This window comes from Pyxicephalus adspersus, chromosome 5 (genome assembly GCF_032062135.1).
Source record: "Pyxicephalus adspersus chromosome 5, UCB_Pads_2.0, whole genome shotgun sequence".
In the NCBI taxonomy this organism is placed as follows: domain Eukaryota; kingdom Metazoa; phylum Chordata; class Amphibia; order Anura; family Pyxicephalidae; genus Pyxicephalus; species Pyxicephalus adspersus.
The window spans coordinates 83,690,959-83,717,284 of NC_092862.1; the positions used below are offsets into that span (position 1 = coordinate 83,690,959).

Consider the following 26,326-nt stretch of genomic DNA (forward strand, 5'->3'; position numbering starts at 1 on the left):
GGACTTCTCCCTAATGCAGGTCCTGGACATGGGAGGATTCCGATGCCCAAAAGGAGGGACGGGTGCTGACAAGCACTGGACAGTCTGTGCTGTCATACAAATGGTGCACACCAGTGTGGAACTGGATGTGCACCTCCCGTCCCTCGTAGGGCGCAGAGGGGTAGGAATGTCTATAAACTTGATCCAAAGGATTTAAAAATAAAGTATTAGGACTGAATAACAAATGGATAGTATGGTGTACATAATTATGATTATAATATGGTGTACATTTTTATAAGCAATAATATACACATGATTTGGACCTTAGAATTATTTTGTCATTTTCAAATTATGTGAAAGCGGATGTTATAGTAGTATAGAATTATAAAACCATATTCCATCACATATTTGATAATGTACGTCTAAACAGTGGATGTCATAAAAAGCATATATTTTACGTAATTTTTTGAAAAATAAAGATACTATTGTAATACAGTTAATGATCCTGTATATGCAAAATAAACAGATATTATTAGTTGAATCCTAACACATAATCATCCTAAACAAGTACATGATTAGGAAAACGTCCTTTTCACACAACACCAAAATTCCATATACTGTCTAATTCACATATAGCTGATTAACAGTCCAGGTGTTGAAAACCTATAGAGGATAGAAAGGAATCTCCTTAGGAAGAGAGTATAAAAGAGAAAATTGTGACTATATTATTGAAGGAGACTAAGAAAAGTTTTGTATGATGGAGTTTTACATTTATTGGAATTTGTAAAAACATGGTTCCACTGGAACATACTGGGGGAGAGACCCATGTGTCCTATTTATCAGGTTTAGTTGGAAACATTTAGTATAATGTGCAGCAAAATCTATTTTATAGCAATGGTTTGAAAGACATTAGATCATTCAGACCTGGAGGTGTCAGGGCATTTAAGGAATAAATCCATTTGGTTTCCATTTTTGTGTTATCTATATCCCCACCCCTAGGGTTAGGGGATATTTTCTCCAACACTGAAAAGGAAATAGCTTTATTGTCAGTTATGTACAGTTCCTACATGATGGCTAATTGGTGTAACCATTTTTCCTGTATTTATCGAATATAAGTGTTCGTACATATGTTTGTGTAATGCTCTTATAGTTTTTTTCTATGTAGAATCTACCACAGATGCATGAAATTAAGCAGATCCCAAGGTAGAGCAGTCTATTTGGTCGCAGATTTTGTTTCGTTCTTTATTTGGAAGAAAAAACCCTTGCTGTTCATTTAGCCAAGGGCACTGTGTGCATTTTCCACACCTTTAGGTGCCTGGAGATTCCCCCTCTAGTGGTGGTGGGGCTTCCTTCAGCGTAGTGACTATGAACCAGTGTATCTTTCAAGGACAGAGATTTACGATATGTGATACTAGGATGTTTGTTAATGAATTATGATATTTTTGGTCACTTGATAGGATGTTCCAGAGTTTTTGTAAGATGTTTTGGATTTCTTTGTATTGGTTATTGAAGGTTGTAATGACCCTGACTGGGCCTTCAACTGATTGTGATTTTTCTTTGTGTTAATATAGAATGACTATCTGATATCAAGGCTTTTTGGTTTGCCTTTTTCAGGAGATTTCTACTGTAGCTCCCCTGTAGGAGCCTTTTTTTTTTTTTTTAAAGCTTGAGACTCTTTTTTGAAATCTGTTATAACAGTGCAGTTCCGCCTGAATCTGAGATATTGGCTTGGGGGGGGGGGGGGGGGGGTACTTTTTTAAGTTCGTGTGGGTGAGCACTCCTCATATGCAAGATGGTGTTACCTGCAGTTTTTTTTTCTAAACAATGGTGTTTAAATTCCACCAAGGTGAACGATTCCAACAAAATTTGAAGTTATGGAAGGACAGTATCCGGGTAGATGGCATGTACATATGATGGCTGACTATTGTTGGAGCATCCAGCGAATTTGTATGTTTTTTGACAAAAATGGATGGTACCCTGTATTGTAAAAACTAGATGTGATCGCAAAACACTGGGGTAGTTTCTGGATTCACCACCCAAAATTTAGTAAAAAAACAAGTGTAAGATCTAATTCAACCAAAAAATGCATTTCCCCAGTGTAATCAATATAAAGAAAATCCAAAACATCTTACAAAAACACTGTAATATCCTATTAAGTGACCAAAAAATTCATAGTGGTTCATAGTCACTACCCTGAAAGAACCCCCACCACCACTAGGGGGGAATCTCCAGGCACCTACAGATGTGAAAATTGCACACAGTGCCCATGGCTTAATGATCAGCAAGGGTTTATCTTTCCAAATAAAAAATGGCACAATGTCGTCCACCACATGGACTGCTCTACCTCGGGATTGATCTTCTTAATTTATTGCATCTGTGGGAGATTCTACATAGGAAAAACTAAAAGAGCATTACGCAGATGTATGTACAAACATTTATATTTGATTATTACAGGAAAAATGGTTACACCAATTAGCTATCATATAGGCACTGTACATAACTTTGACAACAAAAGCTATTTCCTTTTCGGTGTTGGAGAAAATATCCCCTAACCCTAGGGGTCGGGATATAGATAACACCTTACTAAAAATGGAAACTGAATGGATTTATTCCTTAAATGCCCTGACACCTCCAGGTCTGAATGACATAATGTCTTTCAAACCATTCCTATAAAACAGATTTTGCTGCACATTATACTAAATGTCTCCAACTAAACCTGGTAAAAAGGACACATGGGTCTCTCCCTCAGCATGTTCCAGTGCAACCATGTTTTTTACAAACTCCATCATACAAAACTTTTCCTATTCTCCTTCAATACTATAGTCAAAATTTAGTTTTTTATGCTTTCTTCCTAAGGAGATTCCTTTCAATCCTCTATAGGTTTTCAACACTTGGACTGTTAATCAGCTATATGTGAATTAGACAGTATATAGATTTTTAGTGTTGTGTGAAAAGGACATTTTCCTAATCATATAGTCTTTTAAGATTGTGTTAGGATTCAACTGATTTATATGTTTATTATGCATATACAAGATCATTAACTGTATTACAGTAGTATCTTTATTTTTCAAAAAATTATGTAAAATATATTCTTTTTATGACATTCACTGTTGAGACATTGTTACGTTGTTACATAGTAGGTTAGGTTGAAAAAAAAGACATTAGTCCATTCATTTCAACCACTATGGAAATAAAGATATCCCAGATAAAAAACCCTATAAGACATAGTTGGTTCAGAGGAAGCACCCTGGTACAATTTGCTTCAACTGGGGAAAAAAATCCTTCCTGATTCCATGAGGCAATCGGATGTTCCCTGGATCAACACTCTCTGTTATCTTTAATTTAAAGCCTTAATAACCAGGTATGTTCAGTGCTTCTAGAAAAACATCCAGCTTTTTCCTAAAGCAATCTATAGTAGTTGCTGAAATTACTTCCAGACCTTACAGTGAAGAAATACAGTAATACAGTTAATACAGAGCTTAAACTTCCTTCGAGACGCAAACAGTGCCCTCTTGTTTTTTTTTTTAATGATCTCAAAGTGAATATTTGGGAAGAGAGTTCTCTATATTGACCATTTATATAATTATACTGGATGATCATATCCCCCCTTAAACATCTCTTCTCAAGGCAGAATAGATTCAATTCAGCTAATCTCTCCTCATAGGGTATCTCCTCCATTTCTTTTAATAGTTTAGTTGACCTTCTCTGCACTCTCTCCAATTCCACAATGTCCTTTTTGTAAACTGGTGCCCAAAACTGAACTGCATATTCCAGATGTGGTCTGACCAATGCTTTGTACAGGGGCAGGATTATGTCTCCATCTCTGCAGTCTATTCCTCTTTTTAAACAAGAAAGTACTTTACTAGTTTTGGATATTGCAGCTTGGCATTGCATGCTATTATTAAGTATATGATCTACCAGAACCCCCAGATCCTTTTTCATTTCTGACTCCCCCAAATGTATTCCCCCTAGACAGTATGAAGCATGCATGTTGTTACCCCCCAAGTGCATAACTTTACATTTATCTATATTAAATGTCATTTGCCAGTACGCTGCCCAATCAAACAGTACATCCAGGTCTGCTTGTAGATTATAGACATCCTGTAGACTTAATTCCATTACATAATTTGGTGTCATCTGCAAACACAGAAATGCTACAGTAGTCCCCCTCTACAGTTAGATCTATAAATATTTGGACACAACTTTTTTTCAATTTTGGCTCTGTAAATTACCACCATTATTTTTAAATGAAACAACTCAGATGCAGTTGAACTGCAGACTTTCAGTTTTAATTTAGTGGGTTGAAGAAAAAGATTGCATACAAAATGTGAGGAACTAAAGCCTTTTTTAACACAATCACTTCATTCAGGGGCTCAAAAGTAATTGGACAAATTAAAAAGCTGAAAATAAAATGGTAATTTCCAATACTTGGTTGAAAGCCATTTGCTGGCAATGACAGCCTGTAGCCTTGAACTCATGGACATCACCAGATGCTGGGTTTCCTCCTATTTAATGCTCTGCCAGGCCTTTACTGCAGTGGCTTTCAGTTTCAGTTTGTTTGTGGGCCTTTCTGTTTGAAGTTTAGTCCTCAACAAGTGAAATGCAAGCTCAATTGCGTTCAGATCAGGTGACTGATTTGGCCATTTAAGAATATTCCACTTCTTTGCTTTAATAAACTCCTGGGTTGCTTTGGTTGTATGTTTTGGGTCATTGTCCATCTGTATTATGAAAAGCCTCCCAATCAATTTGATTGCATTTAGCTGGATTTGAGCAGACCGTATGTCTCTGAATTCATTCCGCTGCTTCTGTCCTGTGTCACATCATCGATAAACATTAGTGTCCCAGTGCCACTAGCAGCCATGCACACCAAAGCCATCACACTGCCTCCACCGTGTTTTACAGATGATGTGATATGCTTTGGATCATGGGCTGTTCTACACCTTCTCCATACTTTTTTCCTGCCATCATTCTTGTAAAGGTTGATCTTGGTTTCATCTGTTTAAAGAATGTTTTTCCAAAACTGTGCTGGCTTTTTTTAGACGTTTTTGAGCAAGGTCCAATCCAACCTTTTTATTTTTGAGGCTTATGAGTGGCTTGCACCTTGCAGTGCACCCTCTGTATTTATTTTCATGCAGTCTTCTCTTTATGGTAGACTTGGATATTGATATGTCTACTTCCTGAAGAGTGTTGTTCTTGGTTGGCTTTTGTGAAGGAGTTTCTCTTCGCCATGGAAATGATTCTGTGATCATCCACCACTGTTGTCTTCCGTGGACGTCCAGGTCTTTTGGTGTTGCTTCACCAGTGCTTTGTTTCTTTCTCATGTTGTACCAAACTGTAGATTTTGCCACTTCTATTATTGTAGCAATTTCTCTGATGGGTTTTTTCTGTTTTTGCAGCCTAAAGATGGCTTGTTTCACCTGCATGGAGAGCTCCTTTGACCACATGTTGTCCACATCAAAATCTTCCACATACGAGCACCCCCCCTCAAATCAACCCCAGGCCTTTTATCTGCTTAATTGATAATGATATAACAAAGGAATTGCCCACGCCAACCCATTAAATAGCCTTTGAGTCAGTTGTCCAATTACTTTTAAGCCCCTGAAATGAAGTGATTGTGTAAAAAAGGTCTTTAGTTCCTCATATTTTTATGCAATCTTTTTGTTCAAACCACTGAATTAAAGTTGCAAGTCTGCAGTTCAACTGTATCTGAGTTGTTTCATTTAAAATTAATTGTGGTAATGTACAGAACCAAAATTAGAAAAAAGTTGTTTCTGTCCAAATATTTATGGACCTAACTGTATATCGCGTTTCGAAAATTGCAGTACCGGTAAATCGCAGTACCTACTTAGAAAGGTCAGTGTGTGGATGCTGGGCAGTAAAGGAGGAACAGTCTGGCCAATTGGAATGCCCCATTCATTTGAATTTAATGAATGGGGCATTCCAAATTCAGTTGTGATTGGCTGCTGGCCATTTGTGCAGTTGGAGAAAGTTAGACATCCACCTGGGTTTTCGTTTATCACGGGTGGTTTTGGAACCTAATCCTTCGATAACGACAGTTTACTGTACTTTTAATCCCAAACTCTATATTATTTGTAAAGATGTTAAACCGTAAAGGTCCCAACACTGAACCCTGGAGTACACCACTAATAACCTTAGACCATTCACAGTATGAATCATTAATTACAACTCTCTGGATGTGGTCTTTAAGCCAGTTCTCTATCCATTTACAAATTGAATTTTCTAAACCTATTGACCCTAACTTGCATATTTACCTTCTGTGAGGTACTGTGTCAAATGTTTTAGCAAAGTCCAAGTACTCTATATCAACTGCTATTCCACTATCTACCTGTTTACTTACTACCTCATAAAAAGAGAATAAATTTGTTTGACAACTTCGGTCTTTCTTGAAGCCATGTTGACGATCACTTATAATATTATTTTCTAGCAAAAAACACCCTTATGTGGTTCTTTGTTAAACTCTCTAGCACCTTTCGAACTATGGACGTTAAACTAATAGTTAACTGATAATGACTTTGCTCCCTTTTTGAAGATAGGAAACATATTGGCTTTACTTAAGCCAGTCAATCGGTACCATGCCAGTGACTATAGAGTAAATAACCGAGCTCAGCTCTTTGAGAACACGTGGGTGTAGTGTAATCCATCAGGTCCCGGTGCTTTGTCAACCTTAATTTTGCCTGTTTCTCAATCATATCAATTTTGAGCCATTGTGACTCATTTAAGACAGTGACATTGCTGTTATGAATTAGAACCTGCAATTTTCCTTTGTGTACACAGCTAGAAAAAGTGTTTAGTAAATCAGCCTTTTCTTTATCCACAGTTACAAACCTAGCAACATCCTTTAGGGGCCTACATGCTCAGATCTGATCTTTTTGCTATCAACATATTTACAAAAAATGTTGGGGTTTGCCTTATTTTCCTTTGCAATCTGTTTTTCATTTTGAAGTTTTGCACATTTTTTGGTCTTTTTACATCTTTTGGTATATTCTTTATAGTTTTCAAACAATTTTATTTTTTGAATGCCCTTTTCTTGTTCCTTGTGGCTTTTTTAACATCAGCTGTGAGCCACATAGTTTTTAATTTTAACCTCTTAAATTTATTACCCATTGGAATATTTTTTTCAGTGTGCTTTTGTAGAACAGACTTAAAACATTTCCATTTCTGTTCTGTGTTCTTTGAGGACAATATTGTCTCCCAGTCCAAATCACAAAGAGCAGCCCTTAATATTAGAAAATTGCTCTCTTGAAAACATTTAATTTTTTCTTTCCTGTTTTTGCTTCCTGTTTACAACTTACATTAAATGAAATCATATTATAGACAGTGCCACACAGATTATCTTTTATATGCATATTTGTTATAAGCTCTGCATTGTTAAAAAGAACTAGGTCCAGTACCATAAAATTATCTGGTATTAAATTCCCAAAAGGTTAGTCAGGTTTTTTTTTTTTTTTTTTAAATCTGTGCTAGTAGTTGATTCTCTATTTCTTCCTTAGCGCTGGGGCGCCTATAGCAGACTCCTATAATTTATTGTGTGTGTTATTCAACCCCACATTCAACTCCACCCATAATGCCTCAACCTCATCCCTTGTTCTATTCGCAATTTCTTCTTTCACATTCACTTTCTGGTCACTTCTCACATACAGACAGACACCACCACCCTTTCGTTTGACTCTGTCTTTATGAAAGAGAGTATAACCAGAAATATTAGCTCTTCACTCATTAAGGCTTCCAACACCCCTATTTTGTTTGCTAGACTTCTAGTTCATTGGTGAACAGGCCCTTTTAACCATTGCTGGATGTACCAGCATTGTTTGCCAAATTGTTTTGTTTTTCAGTACAACTAGAACTGCACAATCCAATGTTTGTTTGGAACACGAAAAGTTCCATACAATTATCAATAACCTTCCCCCCATCTATACCCAATCCAGCCCCACTAGTGGCTGACACCTGACTAACCTTTCTGCCACCTTATTTAACTGTCCCACACCCCTCTGTTCTAGTTTAAATATCTCTCCACCATTCCCCTAAATCTTTCTTCTATCACAGCTGACCCCCTTTCATTTAGGTGCAAACCATCTCTGGCATACAGGTTGTACCCCAATGAAAAGCCAGTCCCGTGCTCTATGAACCCAAACCCTTCCTTGCACCAGGACTTGCCATGCATTTAGCAGTCTAAGCTACCTCTGCCTTTCCTAGACATCCACTATCAAATATGTAATGGAATATTATTTTATAATTCTTTACAGCTATAACAACATCTTCTTTCACATAATATATATGAAACTCACAAAAAAAATGATCCAAATCATGTGCATACATATTGCATATAATCATGTACACCATAATATAATCATAATTATGTACACCATACCTGTCCACTTGTTGTTCACAGTCTTCATACGATATTTTTGAATATTTTGCATCAAGTGTATAGATGTTTCTTCCCCTTTGCTCCCTACGAGGGACAGGAGTCGCACATCCAGTTCCACACTGGTGTGCCCTGTTTGTATGACAGCACAGATTGTCCAGTGCTTGTAAGCACCCGTCCCTCCTTTTGGACATCGGAATCCTCCAATATCCAAGACCTGCATTAGAGAGAAGTCCCTTCTCCCATACTGGCAGGTGAGAGCGTTGATAGGGAGCACGTCCTACGTCAATAGACACGCCTCTGGGAGGAGAGGGGAGTTACCCCCTCCCTGCTAAAATCATCCTACATAAATGACCGTTCGCACACGGTCATGATAATGAGCTTGTGAACCCGGGTCATAGTGAATTTAACTGTGAGTTAACATTATCCTCTCTTCTCATGCTTGATGCATATGATTATGAACAACTTATTACCAGTTGAGAAACCATTATTCCAATTATTGATTGTACTATCACAATGTTATAAGACAATGAGGTATTTCAGTTTGATTACATATTACTCTACTGGTAATATTGCATACTCTATGTTCTAGATATTAATATTGTGTCGATAATGTCTTTTTGCTGATACATACATATGCTCTTTATTAGTCATATTACCATTCCTCAAGTCTCCATTACCTCTGAGGAAGCCATATTTAGGTGAAAAACGTCGGGAACGAGACTTCACCCTGTTCTTTTGTGAGCATACACAACATAATATCCAAATTGTTGACCAATGAGTTTATGATCACCGTTATTGCTGTCTAACAAAAAGCCTGTAGGATAAGAATAAAGCTGAGAGATAAGTTCAGAAGTCCTGAGTGCACGAAGGCTCAAAAGGAGTCCTTGGTACATAAAGAAAATAGTTCCAGTAAGTCCTGAAGTTGGAATTTTTATAGCCAACGACCCGGGAAGGGGGTAAGATCTGCAGTGAGGGTCAGTAAAGGTTTCAAATAGCCAATTTGTAACAAACACACTGTTTACAAAAGTGATACCCAGATGATGGCATTAAAGAAAATGAGTTTGGAGTCCAGGGGGAATGAACAGTTATCAAGTTCCAGGATCATAGAAAGACAAATAGTACAGATAAAGAACCCAATCCCATTTGTATCCCCACTTCTAGGAATCCCCTTGTAAAATCAGTGGCTGATATGAAGGCTTTGTGAAATAAAAAAACCCTGATAAATGCTCTTCCTTCCCCCTGAAAATTCTTTCTTGTCTGCTTGCATGGTCATGGTTGATGCCATTCAAGTGATCTGCATTGCCTCACCTGGGCCTGAGTAAATGTTGCATGCTAACATAGTAAGATTTCCAGCACCAGTCTGACTTTTGAGATCTGCTATGTAAGTTGCTGGCTGCAGTGGCATGGCTGTTGAAATCCAGGTTGTATAGGAAAGTGATTTTTAAACCCCCCCCAGCGATATTCCCGATTGTGACTCGGGGTGGATTTTACCTGCAAAAAGCGGTAATCCCAAGTCAAACTCGGGGTCGCCAAAAACATAAAAAAAACCCCACTTAGCTTGTTTCTTTGGCATCCTGCTCGTCCGCCCAGATCCTCAGCACACAGGGTCCTCCTTCTTCGATCTTCTCCGAGTGACTGCAATTTCTGTTATTGGACATTTTAGGCTTACTTCTTTCACCTTAGGAGTTTTTGTAGTAAGTTGGGTATGAACCAGTGTTTAGTTATTAACAACATTAAAAGTTAAGTCTCTGTTCTAATAATTTTATTTCAAAGACTGCTTGCTCCTCACTCTTTGATTAAGGACCTTTGGGGTCTTGGGTGTGACAGAGAGAGCAATGATGTTACCTTTTTGGGCTCTTAAATGATGCACAGGATTGTAATCTCTTTGCATTTTAGAAGCTGTCATTTGAACACATTAGAGGCATTTTTTCTTCAACTATTACCTACAAGGTTATTTTCATTGTAGTGCTTACCTCTGTAAGACAAGCTTCCTAACTGCCGGGCTTACCTTGCAAGGAACACTTATTAGTCTTTTCTAGAGACAAGGTGATCTGAGACATTTTTTCTTTTTGTCTATGGTTGCCTCTGCCTGTTGCTGTGATCAGGCCCTCCAATTCATACTTTTACCTGCATCTGGCTCATTTACTCAAAAGTAATTTAATTATAAATATGGTTTGGCCTGTGCAAGTTTATCTTTCAGCTGCCCAAAGATCCCTTCGTTTTGTTCAACAAATCTAGAGGCATTGGATGTTGACCGCTGTCAACATTCCTCAGGTTATTTGCCTGAACACATTTTTCACACTGTTATCACCCTCTTCTAATCCAAATCATGCACTCCATTGGTATCAGTGACACTGTTCTCTCCTGGTTTGCTTCCTACCTGTCTGACCGCTTCTTTCAAGTTTCTTTTAATAGCAATTTCTCCTCTCCCACTCTCCTCCCTGTTGCTGTTCAACTAGGGTCAGTTCTTGGACCGGTTCTCTTTTCTTCGTACATCTTCTCACTCAAGACTCTCTTTGGTTTATAGTACCATCTGTATGCTGATGACACTCAAATCTATCTGTCCACCCCTAACTTGTATCCTTCAGTACTGGATAAGGTTTCATGCTGCCTGTTGGCCATCTCGTCATGAATGGCTGACAGATTTCTGAAACTCATTTTGGATAAAACAGAACTCATAATCTTCCCTCCTTAAATTTCAAATCTCCCCCTGACATATTTTTAACTGTTAACACTGTCATTCGTCCCTCCCTTAGGCACATTGTCTTGGCGTCACCTTCGATTCTGCCCTCTCATTTACCCCTCAAATTTAGAACATTTACAGGTCCTGTCATTTTCCACCTGCGCAACATCTTCAAAATCTGCCTCTACCTGTCCAGAGAGACCATCAAACTCCTTGTACAGGCCCCCATGATCTCTCCCCCGGACTACTGTGGCACCCTCTTCTCTGGTATTCCACTAACCCGACTCTCCCCTCCACCATCCTTCATCCATCCTTCCCAACACTCCTCTTCTGCTGCATCTCTTTGTATTTCTCTTCATTGGCTTCCATTTCACCTTAGAATTCAATTCAAGCTCCTGTGCTTTGCCTTCAAATCCCTCCACAGTTCTTGTCCCAGCTACCTTTCTCCCCTCCTAATGTGTGATACTTCCCCTACCTCCTAGTTTGTAAACTCTTCGGTGCAGGGTCCTCTCCTTCTCCTGTGCCACTGTGTGCATCTGTCTTTTGCACTCCTATAAAAAATCATAATATTAATAAATAACACATTTTTGTCACATTGTTGGGATAAGCCAATCTCCCCTAAGAATGGTTCTGGGCAATGTTGGGGGTGAGCGGGCAGTGTTCTCCTCAGCCCCTTTGTGCTGGGTGCACCACCCACTACTTTTCAGCAACCTCCTAGCTGTTTTTGGTAGTTACTGTTTAGGTCACAATAGAGGGGCTTCCAGCCACTATAATTTCTTCTCACCCAGCTTAAAAAAAATTCTTGGTTGAGCACTGCTGATCTAGTTTTGCCAAAAGGGTGCTTCAGACTTTTAGCTTTTTGGCAATCCAGATTTTAGAGATTTACATTATTTCCACATTACATTCTTCTTTTGTAATATTTACAGCTGTGGATGACTGGAGCTGTTTAATTATTTGTTGTGGTAGTTAAACACAATTCTGAAGAATGGCAAGATTGTTTTTTTTATTTATTTTTTTTTTATGAAAGAACAGTAATACTTTAAAGCAGTTGTCACCAACCTTTTTGGTCCCACGGACCACTAAAATCACTCAAAGGTGGAGAAACCTCCCCCAGTTTGCGCCCCCCTCCCAGCAGGGTCCTTCTCCTGACCCCATTCAAGGGTACACTGGCCAGAGCCGCAGACCCCCAAAATTTTCTCACGGACCACTGGTTGGCGACCGCTGCTTTAAAGGATTGATTGTTCTGAGATTTGGACAAACATTTGCCATTCCCTGTAGAATCCACCATATTAAAATTTTAATTTTTTTTTTTTTTTTTAAATATTTTCCTTTAGATTCCAAGCATCATTCATTTTTTTTAGTTAAAATGTTTTTACATAACATCAATAGGAAGAATCCAATGCATAGTTTACATTTAATGTTCTGTTACACTGGTTCAATACTCTATTTTAAATATTGCAAAATAATTTTGACAGGTTAGCCAGGATGGAAAATCACTGCTTGACAAGCTTCAGCGTCCTTTATCTCCTAGTAGCTCTGATTCCCTAACTGCTTCAGCTAATTACTCTAAGGCTGTGCATCATGTCTTGGATGTCATTCATGAAGTTCTCCACCACCAGAGGCAGCTAGAGAATATTTGGCAACATCGGAAGGTTCGATTGCATCAAAGGTTACAACTGTGTGTTTTTCAGCAAGATGTTCAACAGGTGAGATCTGTGGTTCGATGTTACAGTAATAGTTCTGCATGATATCTATATATTTGAAAAATAATTGTTTATATCAGGGCTCAGCAACCTCAAGTACAAACATTAGATAACTGGCACGCTTGTGAACAGTGAGCTGTTGTATTATTTTTTCAATTTTGCTCTTATAGTTGCAATGGTAATCTAAGTTAAACAGATTTGTTTTACTGTCTAGTCTGTTAGATTTAAAAAATGCATGTCCTTCAGGTCAACCTCAATCCATGCACTTTAGACCTCAGATCATGCCTCTATAATTCAATGTCCTCTGAATGCGTGTACTGATATGTTTTGAGATGATTAGGAGAGCAATCTTTTAAGGTTAGTTGATGTAGCTAGCTGCAGTACAGACTGCTCCGATGACGTTATTACACACTGGGTAGAGACATTGTTATACAATTTTTTTTATAGAAGACTCAGCACAGCTAGATAATGGGGGAGGGACAGCCTGTGTTCCGATCTCATCATAGCTGTGCTGTGCTCTTCTCCCTTATCTCTAATAAGCAATCAGCTCTTATCAGCTGAGAACATAGCAGCCACTCACTAGCTTGTCCTTTTAGAGGATTAGAGCTGGGCGGAAGAAGCATGGCAGCCAGGCATCCCGCCCACCAAAAACGGGCTGGTGAGGACTATGTATGTAATGGTATGTATGTATGTAAAGACTAAAATTAGTTTAGTTATTTGCAAAAATGTCTGATTCTCTTCCCGTTTGAATATTGGGGTACTCTTTTCTTCCCCGTTTTTTTTTTTTTTTTTTTTTTTTTTATTATTCATTATTGATATGGGTGTCTTCTGATTCGAGAAAATATTCTCCTAAAGTGAACCTATCACCAACATTTTTCTTTTATATAACCAGGTAGATAACTCTTTTATACAAAGTAAAAAGTAGCTTGTTTTTCCCCCTAAATGTTTTTTTTTAAGTGGGAAGCCCCTCCCCTTTGGCGGTAAAGACTGAATAGGAGTACAAAGCCTCCTGGGATCCATCCTGCATCTCAGGAGGCTTTTGGCTTTTACAAGTATTGAAAAAAAGTTAGTGGAAGTGATTTTTCTTTTTATTTTAAGATTAATCACAATGGTAACAAAAGTAAATAGTGGTCAAACATGGGGTTTTCATGGCAGCACAAGGTATAGATACTTATGCACTCAGAACTTTTCAGTTTTTACGTGTGTTTGTGTGCGTTTAGGGTCAGTTAGAAATATCCTTGTTTTCCATGAAAAAAAACATGAAACGAGTGTTCATACAAAATAGTACAAAATGAATACAAAATAATATTTGACAAAGTTGTAAAGTTATAATCCTGCCAACAAAAAAGAAAGATTTTAAATGCACTCACTAATATTGACCTTCATATTTAACTAATGGTTCTTTATGCACCTGCAAATTGAATCTTTTTCACATTCACCTGTCAATGCGTATCCCTCTTATCAGCGAACAACCAACCAACCAAATATATCAGTAGAGATTCCAAAATCACATCTCCATATACTGGTCATTGTAATTCCAACCCAGTGAACTGTAGCAGCTCCTCAAGAGAAATCAAAAAACCTCTTCTAATAGTGTAAAACTATTTTGTTGAATGAAACAATAAAATTATGAAGTGTTTAGCTTATTGTCAAAGTCAGGAATGTCAAAGTAATCTGCAAATGATGCATCACGAAAGACCTTCCTATGCGTTTTGCTTGGAATGGAGTGTCATCAGGGGTGGCGTCCACACTTGAATAATTGTAAAACCAATTATAGAACTATATGGGAGTTAACCGTTTTCATACTAAAATCAACATACATCTGTTCTTTACAAGATAATCTCTTCAAAATTAAATAAAAAAAAAAAAACATAATACATACATATAATTTACCTATAAAACAGTACAAATCAAATTCTACATTTAAGCCATTTGGTACAAATGTTTTTATATCAAAGATCCGTTTGATTTCTTACAGAAAACAGAACATTTTAAATTTTCACAAGTTTTCAACCCTAATAATACCAACCACTTTCAAATCTTTTGGGTTACAATTATATCTTTAACCGAAATGTAATGATACCATTATGACTTTTTTTTTTTTTTTTTTTTTTTTTTTGTAAATATGCTCTGCCATACAAGTTCCCAATACTCTAATTGTTGATTCCAATGTTTTGGAAGCCCCATGGACTATCCAAAAGATATACCACGTATCTTGTGCAGTAGGTAACAAACAAATTAATTTTTCAAATCATAACTTTCTGCGGGTCAACTGAGGATAACTGAAAACAATGGAAATGGCTGAGTTTTAAGTCGAGATTGCTAAAAGCAATGTAAATGCCTTAAACGAGCCACAGTGGCTCAAAATTGATATGATTGAGAACTAGTTGGATAAAATGAAGGTTGATAAAGCACCAAGACCTGATGGATTACATCCACATGTCCTTAAAGAGCTGTGCCTGCTTATTTCAAAGCCATTGTTTCTAATGTTTAGAGATTCTTAAATTTACAAGCATTGTACCAATTGATTGGCGTAATGCCAAATCGATCCATGGGTTTTGCCTTCCTCTGGATTATAATGTCTACAGGGTTTTATCTGGGATATGTTGATTTCCCTTGTGGATGAACTTGATGGACCTATTTTCAACCTAAATATGTGTCTGCCAGGTCTTTTTTTAACATAACAATGTAACAAACATAACTCTCTTATGTTTGGGTGCAGTTAATTTTTGAGTCACTATACTAAGGCGCATATGAAAGAAAGAAGCAAAATAAAAGTCAGTGGGGAATTAAATCAGTGTCATGCAGGAAATGGAAGTGATCACATATAATTTTTTCAATTAATGAATGGTGATATGTGGAGAGTAATCATTTTCTGCCGCAATTGTTGGATTAAATATATTTAAAGCTTATATATAAAATTTTATTTTTTATATTTGTGTAATCAATTTTGCCTGGGAAAACGTGAAATTATTTTTTTTCATTTATTAAAGGTGCTGGATTGGATTGAAAATCACGGTGAAGCATTTCTCAGTAAACACACTGGTGTAGGAAAATCTCTTCACAGAGCAAGAGCATTGCAAAAACGTCATGAAGATTTTGAGGAAGTTGCTCAGGTAAGAAATATTCAATATTTGCCCTTAATTCAACAGGTTACCTCAGGTCTGAACCTACCTTTACTTTTAGGGTGCAAAAGATTGAGAAAGACACACACATACATACCGTATTTTTCCGCACTATGCAACGCACCTAGGTTTAGAGGAGGAAAACAAGAAAAAAAATATTTTGAACACCAGTACTATACTGTGCAGTTCTCCTTGCATTGTGAAATTATCCTACCCCTCCTACACCAGCAGCATGAGAGCTGTGTCTGTGTCTTTGCTGCTGTCATTATCCCTAATGTATAAACCTGAAATTTTAAGTTTAATTAGGTTTATCAGCTCTTGGGGTTCCCTGTGTACCCTGAAAATTTCAAGTTTCTACAAAAATTGGTGTGGAACATATGAAAGTTTATACATTGGGGTAATGACAGCAGCACAGACTGTCACAGCTCCCATGCTGCTGGTATATGAAGGGTAGGATTATTTCACAATGCAAGGTAGGCGGGGAGCAGAACCTTCAAATAACGTGTATCTTAGTGCATCTTATGGAGCGAAAAATACAGTATACGGTACACACACACACACAATAATAATCAATATATACACTCACAATATTATTCAATATATATTTTGTTTTACAAAGGTATTTTAAAGTCCCTGGCAATTCCACACACAATGTGGCTTGGGGTTACACGTTTGGCACTGAAAATAACCCAGAACCACACTCAGGAATACTGCCAGGGAGGTTAAAGAATGATAAAGCCTTTATTTTTCTGCCCTTTTAAATTCAAATACTTGCTTTTTCTATAGTTTTCAGAGTAATTTAACAACATAATAGGCATAATGTGGAAGACATTAAACATGCCTCCAGTCTGCCACAGCAGGTGATCCCTGAGACTCAGTTTCAACTTGTGCTAAGGTGACTCACATTTGTGCTCTGTAAAAGCACATCCATCCAATGTCTGGTTATATAATTGCCAAGGGCAAGACAGAGCAAAGATGAAAATTAATGGGACACATCCCACTGGCCAAACAAAACAAGCTGCTGTGCTAAATATTGAACAACCCCTTTGGGCTACAGTTTAATTCAGCCATTTTTTGGTACAAAGAGTAAAATAGCAGTTAAATGCATATTTATTTTTCATATAGAATACTTATACCAATGCAGACAAGTTGCTTGAAGCTGCTGAGCAATTGGCACAAACCGGAGAGTGTGACCCAGAAGAAATTTATCAAGCAGCACATCAGTTGGAAGATCGAATTCAAGATTTCGTCAGGCGGGTTGAAAATCGAAAGATTTTATTGGATATGTCTGTGTCTCTTCATACTCATGTAAAAGAGGTAATGTGAAATAATAAATTAGGAGCTAATGGTTTGTTTTTCTAAGTAATGTTGTCTAATTATAGAGGTTGTTTTTTGGTTAGTCACCAATTGGATGAATCGCATTCAGAATGAAAAGACCATTTGTGATTGTTTTTCTTTAAACACATGAAACAACTCCGCTTTAATTCAGTGGGTTGAAGAAAAAGATTGCATACTATTGCATGCTATGTGGTCTGAAACCAGATACCACCTTAGTTAGACCTTATAATTCACTTCCACTAGGGAAGAGTTGAGTGATACCTTTGATACCATGTGGGCCATCTCGCTCCACTCCTCTTGTTCCCATGTCTTGCCAAGATCAGTATCCCAGTTACCCATGTATTCAAGTTTCGTGACAGGAGCCACAAGAGTAGCGTAGCGTTTGGTGGTGAAAGGCACTATAAGAAATGCTTCATCTGATTTTCTTTCAAAACCCTAATTCAGGTAGATCCTGGTCTTTCTATCAGCTCAGGAGTCATTAGTTAAAAAGTGATTGGTCCAGACACATTCCGAACTCATCTATTGACAGAAGTTCGGGTCTTTTAAACCTGGAAAAATAGTGGGTGATCTACTATTGGTGTCACAGACTTTTGATATTGATTGAGCCCTAAAGCCCAGAAGTATGTAGTGACTGTTTTAAGGATCATACCAATCAGCAGGTGTTTACAAAGGCCAACCAATTTAATAAAGGGTACCATTTTGCTCTTGCTAGAGGAATTCGAGACTGGGCATCTTCTAGTGCAAGGGTCGCCAACCGGTGGTCTGCGTGAAAATTTTGGTGGTCCACGGCTCTGACTAGTGCCAGTCAGGAGAAGGATCCCGCTGGGGGAGTGCACTGGCCAGACCTGCAGACTATGTCCCCCGCAAGGTTTTTAGGCTCAGTCCTGCGTTGGGAGAGTGGGCGGGTTCTGGCATCATGACGTCACTCTGGGGGAAGTTTCTTCCCCTCTGAGTGACACACGGTTCCCGGCACACGCGTGGTCCAGTTTGTGGTTTTAGTGGTCCGTAGCTCCAAAAAGGTTGGCGACCACTGTTCTAGTGCAACCCATTGCTTAAAACACCTATGTTTAAAACCAGTCTAATAATCTGGCCACATGTATTGCATTCTGATTTTGGATCAGGTCCAGCAATGCCATGCCCCTCTAGACTTAAGGAGTCAGTTGCTGAACCTAGGGGAGTCTGAGTGCCAGATAAACCGCAGAAATTCAGTGTCAAATTTCTGCAAAAGATTCCGTGATAAATAATTTGGTACGTCTGAAGGAAGTATAGTCATTTTTGGCATAACATTAGTTTCTAAAATCTTGCATCTGCCAATCCAAGAGAAAGCATGTTGCTTCCATCTATGGAGGTCTTTCTTAATAGTATTTAAGAGGGGTATAAAGATCAGCTCTACTATACTGATAATTTGACAAGAATGCATGCACCTGGATATTGTTTTGCTTTTGTGGCCCATTTGATGCAAAACATGGCTCTAGGGCTTTTTTTTAAACATCTTTCAGAAGGCATGCCAATGCTTCTGATTTGTGTAGCTTAATTTTGTAGTTGGAGAGGCGACTAAATTTCCTAAATTCTTGTAGAAAGTTAGTAAAGGAGACAGCAGGGTTTCAAATGTACAAGAGAAGGTCATCTGTGTAAGCAGCTACTTTGTGTGTTGTTGCCTCTACTTTTAGGCCCTGGGTGTTCGTTTTAATTTTTCTCAAGAACGATTCAAAAAGTAGGATGAAAAGCAGGGGGGGGATAAGGGACAGCCCTATGTTGTTCCATTAGGAAAAGCCTACAACCAGGGTCAGAGCTAAAGGTGTTCTGTCCAGCCCTTTTACTGAGTATAAAGATTGGATCCTAGAACGCTAAAACGGGGAATCCATAGGGTAGGGAGGTGTGAAGAAAGGCCCAAACCACCTGATCAAATGCCTTCTCCACATTTGTCCCAGGAACCTTTTACATTTTTTCTGTTTACTGTGGATGGGTTAATCCATCTCTCTAGTTAATTACCCTGGACCATTTATTAAACATAAGATGTCATGTAATACATTTTTTTTTATGTAATGATACTGTACTTCTTTTAATTTTTGACATCTTTTAACTGAAAAGTTGAGTCATAAACATTATTTTGTATGTTTTTCATTATCAGTTATTCCTTGTTGTATGCACCCCACTTTTCCATTGTGCAAAACTATTACAATTTATGTTTTCCTTGTAGCTGTGGGCATGGCTGGAAGACCTCCAAAAGGAACTGTTGGATGATGTGTATGCAGAATCAGTGGAAGCTGTTCAGGATCTGATCAAACGTTTTGGGCAACAGCAGCAGACAACACTCCAGTTTACAGTTAATATTATTAAAGAAGGGGAAGATCTAATTCAACAATTACGGTAAATATTTGTCTAGAATGTCTGAACGGAGTATGACTTGTGCCAAGTACAATTTTATCACATCTTTCTTAGTTGCTGATCAAGTACAGTCTTTGCTTGATCATCGGGTAGGGGTGACATTAGGGGTCCAATAGTCCCCTAGTGATAGCAATGAAGTTAAGTGAAAGCAAGTGTTTAAAAAAAATGGTTGAAAATTTCTGATTTATCAAAAGAAATAAAAAAGTAGAGAGACCCCTGCTGCACACACAAACATAAAAACACAGGTCTTGTTGTACATGCCAATGTTCTCACATTAATTTAGTCTAGGGCTCTTTGTTAACTCAAAATTAACCACCTGAGCGTTACACTGAGGTCTAGATTTCTGTACCAAAAGTGATCCACTGTTTTTCATGAATTTTTTTTTTTAAATTGTAGACCTGTAGCTTACAGAAATATGTCCAAACAAGGGTTCTAGTAGATATTATGAATATAAAAAATGTTTAAAACACACAATCATTTAAAAAAAAAAACACTTTGTATTTATTTGAATTATTTTGTATTGGATTGAATACAGGAGTTTGTATTGAATCCAATACAAAATGAATGAATGAGTTTGAATTTGAATTTCCCGCACATGCGCCGACGTCATCATGCATGCAGGGAAGCCGTCCGGCTATTTTTTTCTCAGCCGGACGGCTTCTCGCTTCAGAAGACACCCGGCGCTGGATGAAGAAGGATCATCGGCGATCAGCGGGACCAGGTAAGAAGCTGACCGGCATCTTATGTTACGCTGGCCGGTATCTTGTGTTCCGCCGGCCGGCATCTTGTGTTCCGCCGGGCGGCGGAACAAAAGATGCCGGCCGGCATCTTACCGGTCCCGCTGGCACCCAACGCTGGAGAGGGAGACCGACGGACGACGATGAACGGAGGACGACGCTGGAATATGAAAACGACGCTGGATGAGCACAGCGGGACCAGGTAAGTATGGATGCGACAAAAATACGGGGTTAACCATCCTAGCCTTTTTTTTTGCCCGTACGAAGGTCGGGCTTAACGGCTAGGTGGTTAATATTTTCATTTATTTTTGTTTATGTAAATGGTAACCACATATTCATTGAAATGGTAGCATCCTAAGCCTAAAAATAAGGGCACGGTGGCTCAGTGGTGAGCTCTCTGGCTTTGCAGCACTAGGTCCCAGGTTCTAATCTCTGCCTGGGCACTTTTTGCATGGAGTTTGCACGTTCTCCCCGTGTTAGCTCCCGGTACTCTGGTTTCCTACCACATCCCAAAAAAACATGTAGGTAGTTTTCCCCCAAAAAATTGACCATAGACTGTATTAAAGACATATGGCTATGGTAGGGATTTAGGATTGTGAACTCTTTTGAGGGACAGCTACTGACATGACTATAGACTTTGTACAGCGCTGCGTAATAAGTTGGCGCTATATAAATACTGTGTAATAATTATTAAAAAAAAAAAGACAAGTTTGTCCAGCTGATGGCAGGAAGAAGCCAGGTTTGTGTATTATTTGCAGGGCTAATCAATAATATGTCATATAGAAAGAAATATATTTCTATTTTACAACAAAAGTTGACAATATTTACCCTTGATACTCTTGCTACATAGAGCTGCAGTGATCGCAACCAGTCATAAAAAAGACGAAGCGTTTTCCATTCATTCTTGTTTGCAGAGCCTCTTGGGATGCTTACATCACGCATCCCAGGAGACTCCTGGCTGCTTTTATAAAAACATAAAAAACATAAAGTACTCATAAAGAGAAGCTCCCAGTCACAATTTCCCTTCATAATGATGGTGTGACCACACCGCAGTGATTATTGGTCAAACAATATTTAAGTTGAGGTTTAGCAGATTCAAAGAGTGATCACTTAAATTAATAATAAATTTGTAGCTTACCCTTAGATATTCAGACACTTACTGAGCTACTAGGGCTGACAGCAGAAGCATATATCGTTGGGCTTTAAGTAGCAGCTTCAGAATAATGACGTGCAGGGGTGAGCAGTGCCTGTCATACCAATAGAAACATGCAGTAGAAGTTACAGTAGATTTGTCTGGGTACACCATGTGGAATTAGCTTCCCGGATCTATTAATCAAAATCTTGTCACAAGTTCTTTCGCTCACTCCCCCCATCTGCTCATGTGCGAACCACAGGTACACATGGAGCAACGATCCCAGTAGTAGACAGCCCTTGACTCTGCACTGTGCATACCCGAGTTAGCAAGTTGACAGATCATGCTTCCCTGGACAGTGAGGAGGCAAAAGGTTTCAAAAGTTGTCTCAGTGTGTGTGTGACACCTCATATGGCTGTCCTAGATTCTCTGGGGGTTGGTCTTGCTGTCAGAAGTCCATGTTTTTAGAGACTGTTGTGTAGTAGATAGACCCCTACTAAATGTGCTTTTCTGTCTGTTTTCCAGAATTCATACGGTAACCACTCATGGTGTCCTGTTTACTGTTGTATTAGATGTAAAAATCAAACATGAATATAGTTTCCTACTACCCATAAGCAATATTGTAATTTGAAAGTGTCTAACACACACACACACACACACACACACACAGCATCTTGTTGTTTACTTCAAGCTTTACCAGGAAGGTGTTTTGGTCTCAAGTAAAAAATGTGACTTTTTGGATATTATACTGTTTTTTTCCTGGATTTTTCTTAAGGTCCATTTAGGTCATATCCCAACCCATGTGTAAGTGATCATGTCCTTGATACTGCCTTGCTACAAAATCGAGGTATGCTGGTGGTAGGATGGTTTATGCCAAGGTTAGCTTTTTCATTGATTCAAGATTTCTTTTATTTGCCATTGTCCAATCCTGCTGTAAGGTGATAGTATAAGTTAATAAAGCTTTGACCTTGTAAGGATGCCAGTTAAGGGATGAATTGCATTCCTTTAGAATGACCTCATGAAAGGTATACAGGTACATATGCTAGTATATATTTGTAAAACATTTTTGTTGAGATATTATTGATCTTAAGGGAAAAAATGCACTAACCCAACAGATAGTTACATAGAAAAAAAGGTACAGAGCTCAATTTTCTGCCTTACTTCTTTCCAGGTTACCACCATATTCTTAATAAGTACAGGTAATCCCTGAGTTAAGGACATCTAACATACAGACGACTCCTAGATATGAATGGGACTTCCCTGCTCACCGCAGGGGCGGTTCGTATGACTTGCAGAAGTCTTTTGGTAAACACAGCTGAGGTTGTGGGTGATCTTAATGGCTGAGCTGTTATTATTTATTATACAGGATTTATATAACGCCAACATATTATGCAGCGCTGTACATTGCAACCTTTTGTAACTCTTTAATGACCAAGACAAACTCTGCAGTTGTTTTTTTGCATATCAAAGCACAGCTTTCTCCAGAAGTTAATGAATGTCTAGGCTCCATAAAGTTTTTCATTTATTTATTTTTTTGCTATGCTTGTGATTAACTCACAGTGAGGATTTTATACAGTAACTGACACCATGCTGTGCATGCACAGAAAGGTAAAAATAAAATAATACAGTAGAACCTCTGTTATCCGACACTCACAAGGAATGGCTGTTTCCGAGTAAGTGTTTCTAGTTAACTCAGGTTAATTGTAAAAATAAGCCTAACAAATACTATACCTCATATTTTACCATACCATAAATCATATTATAAACTCTGTATTGACTTAAAATTTATATTAAAATACAGTATACCTTAAAGCAAATTCAAAGAAAAAAGACCAACTTCACTACTGAAACAGTTTTATTGTACAGTGATATAAAGCAGCTTTGTAAAAGCAGTGTACAGTTCAATGTAACTTCAAGTAACAATCATTAACACAATTGTTAGAAACAGTAACACACACTAACTACAGCAGAGATGAATAGTTTACTGGGTAAACATCACATTAGAATCCATCAGAGTCTGATAATATAGCTAGGATAGCATTTACAGAAGTGTATGGTTCTGGATCTACAACAGTAGATGGTACTGTACTGGTGAAATAGGAATGGATATCAGCTTGCTTTGAGTCCTTAAGCCGCTCATGCATAGTCTGTGGCACACTTTCTTTTAAAACAGCAACCATAATGTTCAATTTTCATAAGGTGTATCTTGAAATTCCTTAATGCTTGGGGGCTTGGATTTTGGTTACTAGCAGCAGTGACCAACAATTTAAACAAACCTTTCTTAGAAAGCAAACCATGAGGATGAAGGCAGGACTGCCTGTGTCCCCACTCCCGTCAATGCTAAGCACTGTTCACTGCTCACCTGCCCACTACTCATCAGCAGCTCTGATCTGAATGGATGACTGCTGAGCATGAAGCAGCCCCACTAGACATGCCTACGTATACAAAATTAAATTTTTGAAATACTTAATGTCAAGATATTCTATATTCGGTATATTTACAGAACTAATCGTAAAGAAGTATTTGAAAAACTCAGTTTGTATGATTTCCTTTTATGCTGATGATCAGGACAATGACGTTGAAGGCTCCAACAGTAGTCTGCCATCATGTATCACCTTTATATCTTGATTGAACCTCTCCCCTTGTTCCTCACTGAAATCGCCAAGGTTTTCTGGAAATTTTTGCAAATGGCTATGGAGATAGTGCACCTTTTATGCTCATAGTAGCACCCAAATTTTTAAAGTTAAAGAGCAAGGAACCAGTTTCAGTATCAGTCATGTAACTTGTGAAATTTGAATCATTTGTCGGTTTCCGAATCTAGGGTCCATCAAAAACTCCTCCTTTTAAGTTTTCAGTACTCAATCCAGGGAACAATCTACAAATGTATTTAAAGCAATCACCATCCTTGTTCAGAGCTCTAACAAATCGCTTCATTAATCCCAACTTTTTGTGTAGTGGAGGGAGAATATTTTTTTTCCTTTGTCAACCAATGGCTTGTTAATGATGTTCGCTGCACCTTTTTGCATGTTTTCCCTTGGAGGATATGTCACTTTTTTCCAGTTATCCTGCTTTGCTCTTCTATCCCAAAAGCAGATAAAACATGGGTACTTTGTGTATCCACTTTGCTGTCCAAGTAGGAAATTCACTGTTTTTAAATCAACACAAATGGACCATTGGTGTTCATGATAGCAAAGCTTTTGTAAGATCATTGTGATATTTTCATATTCTTGAGTTTTGTTGAGTGACCAATTGGAATTGATGCATATCAGTTGCCATTATGGAGTAAAGCATACTTTGAGTAAAACTGCCTATGAAAAGCCACCAGTCTTCTGCTCGGTATTCTGGTACTCTCATATGGGCTAGTAGTCCAGGGATGTTACAACAGTACAAAAAGTCTCCATCTTCACTTGAAATATGTAGGAGTTTCACCTCTCTTGTCCTCTAAACCCTTACCTTAACTTTCAGTCTCAGACAGTTCTTTTCTTTTAGCCTGGATGTTAAAAGTTCAGATGCTTGTTTCAACAGACAGGTAACGTATTAAATCATTGAGCTCTTTTTGGGAGAACTGCTGGTTTCATGAAACACTTCCTTCATATTCACTTCCACTGCTAATTCCTAGATTACACTCCAAACCCTGTCTGTATATCCTCCATGTTGGATACAGGAATATCAGGGAGTGTACTGAACACTAGTATTGGACATCAGCACCATGCGGCACTGGTCGTCTTGCCGATTCCAAATCGGGGTACTCCCACTTGTTTTTCTTGTAACGATTGAAATCTTATACATTTGCAGCACAAAAATAACAATCATTATTATGATTTTTGGGCTCTTGCCATACCATAGGTACACCAAATTTCAAACTTTTCAGTTTTGCATTTTGTCACTGACGTAGACACTCCACACAAGTTTTACATATCATATGGGGAGCCCAATATTTATCTTGGTCCCCAAGTTTAATAGCAAGATATGCAAGATATGCTTGTTTCAAAAATTCTGTGATGTTTTTGCTGAGAATATTCACCACAAATGTAGCAAAATACGTTAGGGTCATTTAAACAACTTCTTCCTAAAGAACTCATATTTCTGTAAAAAAAAGAAAATGTATGAAGAAAGAAAGGCAAATGCAAGTTTCATGAAAATAATGCTGCATATATTATATAAAATGCCAAACAATGTAAATAAAGATTATCAATATTATGCTGTGTTAACATTTGTTGGTAAAATCGTCTATTCCGATTGCTGTAACGCAAAAACTAGAGCCAATTTAATGAAGCTGATGTCATTTCTGGATTCACCAGACCTGAAATACACTAAATATATTAAAAAAATTATTGGCAACTGAAAAAAATATTTTTGTTGAGCTGTGTCATGGCACCATGCAAGGTATTGACAAAGCCGACCAGGCTTTCTATCCGGTCGTTAGAAAGCAACAAAGAAAGTACTATAAAAAAAAAAAAAAAAAAATCAGACATCTTGTGGAACAGTGTTTGTGGAATGCCTACATTCTCTTCAAACAACAGAATGACAGGCCTGTAGACCTAACCCTGTGTTATGCCAAAGAATTACAGGCCTACAATGTAAAATACATTTTCCCGAAAGACAATGTACCGCTTTTTGACATATAAATCCAGACAGAAATTAACCGCCCAGGAGGTAAAATTCTGCTGCCATGTTTCTTCGCAAAAAAAAGTGTGTGTGTGTTTTAAGCCACAGAGCTTCAAAGTTACTCAAGTTTTTAATATGTGGAGCTGAAAGGTTCATGCAATGGCTCATATCTCCTACTAGCCCTTTGATGCACTGCTAATTTTAGAAACAACATAGACCTATTTCCCCCCAGGATTTTTTTTTA

The 26,326-nt window shown here is 38.1% G+C and overlaps 1 protein-coding gene across 1 annotated transcript in view; it reads left to right on the plus strand.

The window, feature by feature from the left end:
• TRIO (trio Rho guanine nucleotide exchange factor) overlaps positions 1–26,326 on the plus strand; it is a gene marked incomplete at its 5' end in the record, with an annotated part of 463,708 nt that overhangs the window by 65,788 nt on the left and 371,594 nt on the right. Inside the window, 4 exon segments of the mRNA XM_072411970.1 lie at positions 12,527–12,757; positions 15,748–15,870; positions 17,005–17,196; positions 19,418–19,587. Coding sequence (XP_072268071.1) covers positions 12,527–12,757; positions 15,748–15,870; positions 17,005–17,196; positions 19,418–19,587 — 716 coding nt within the window.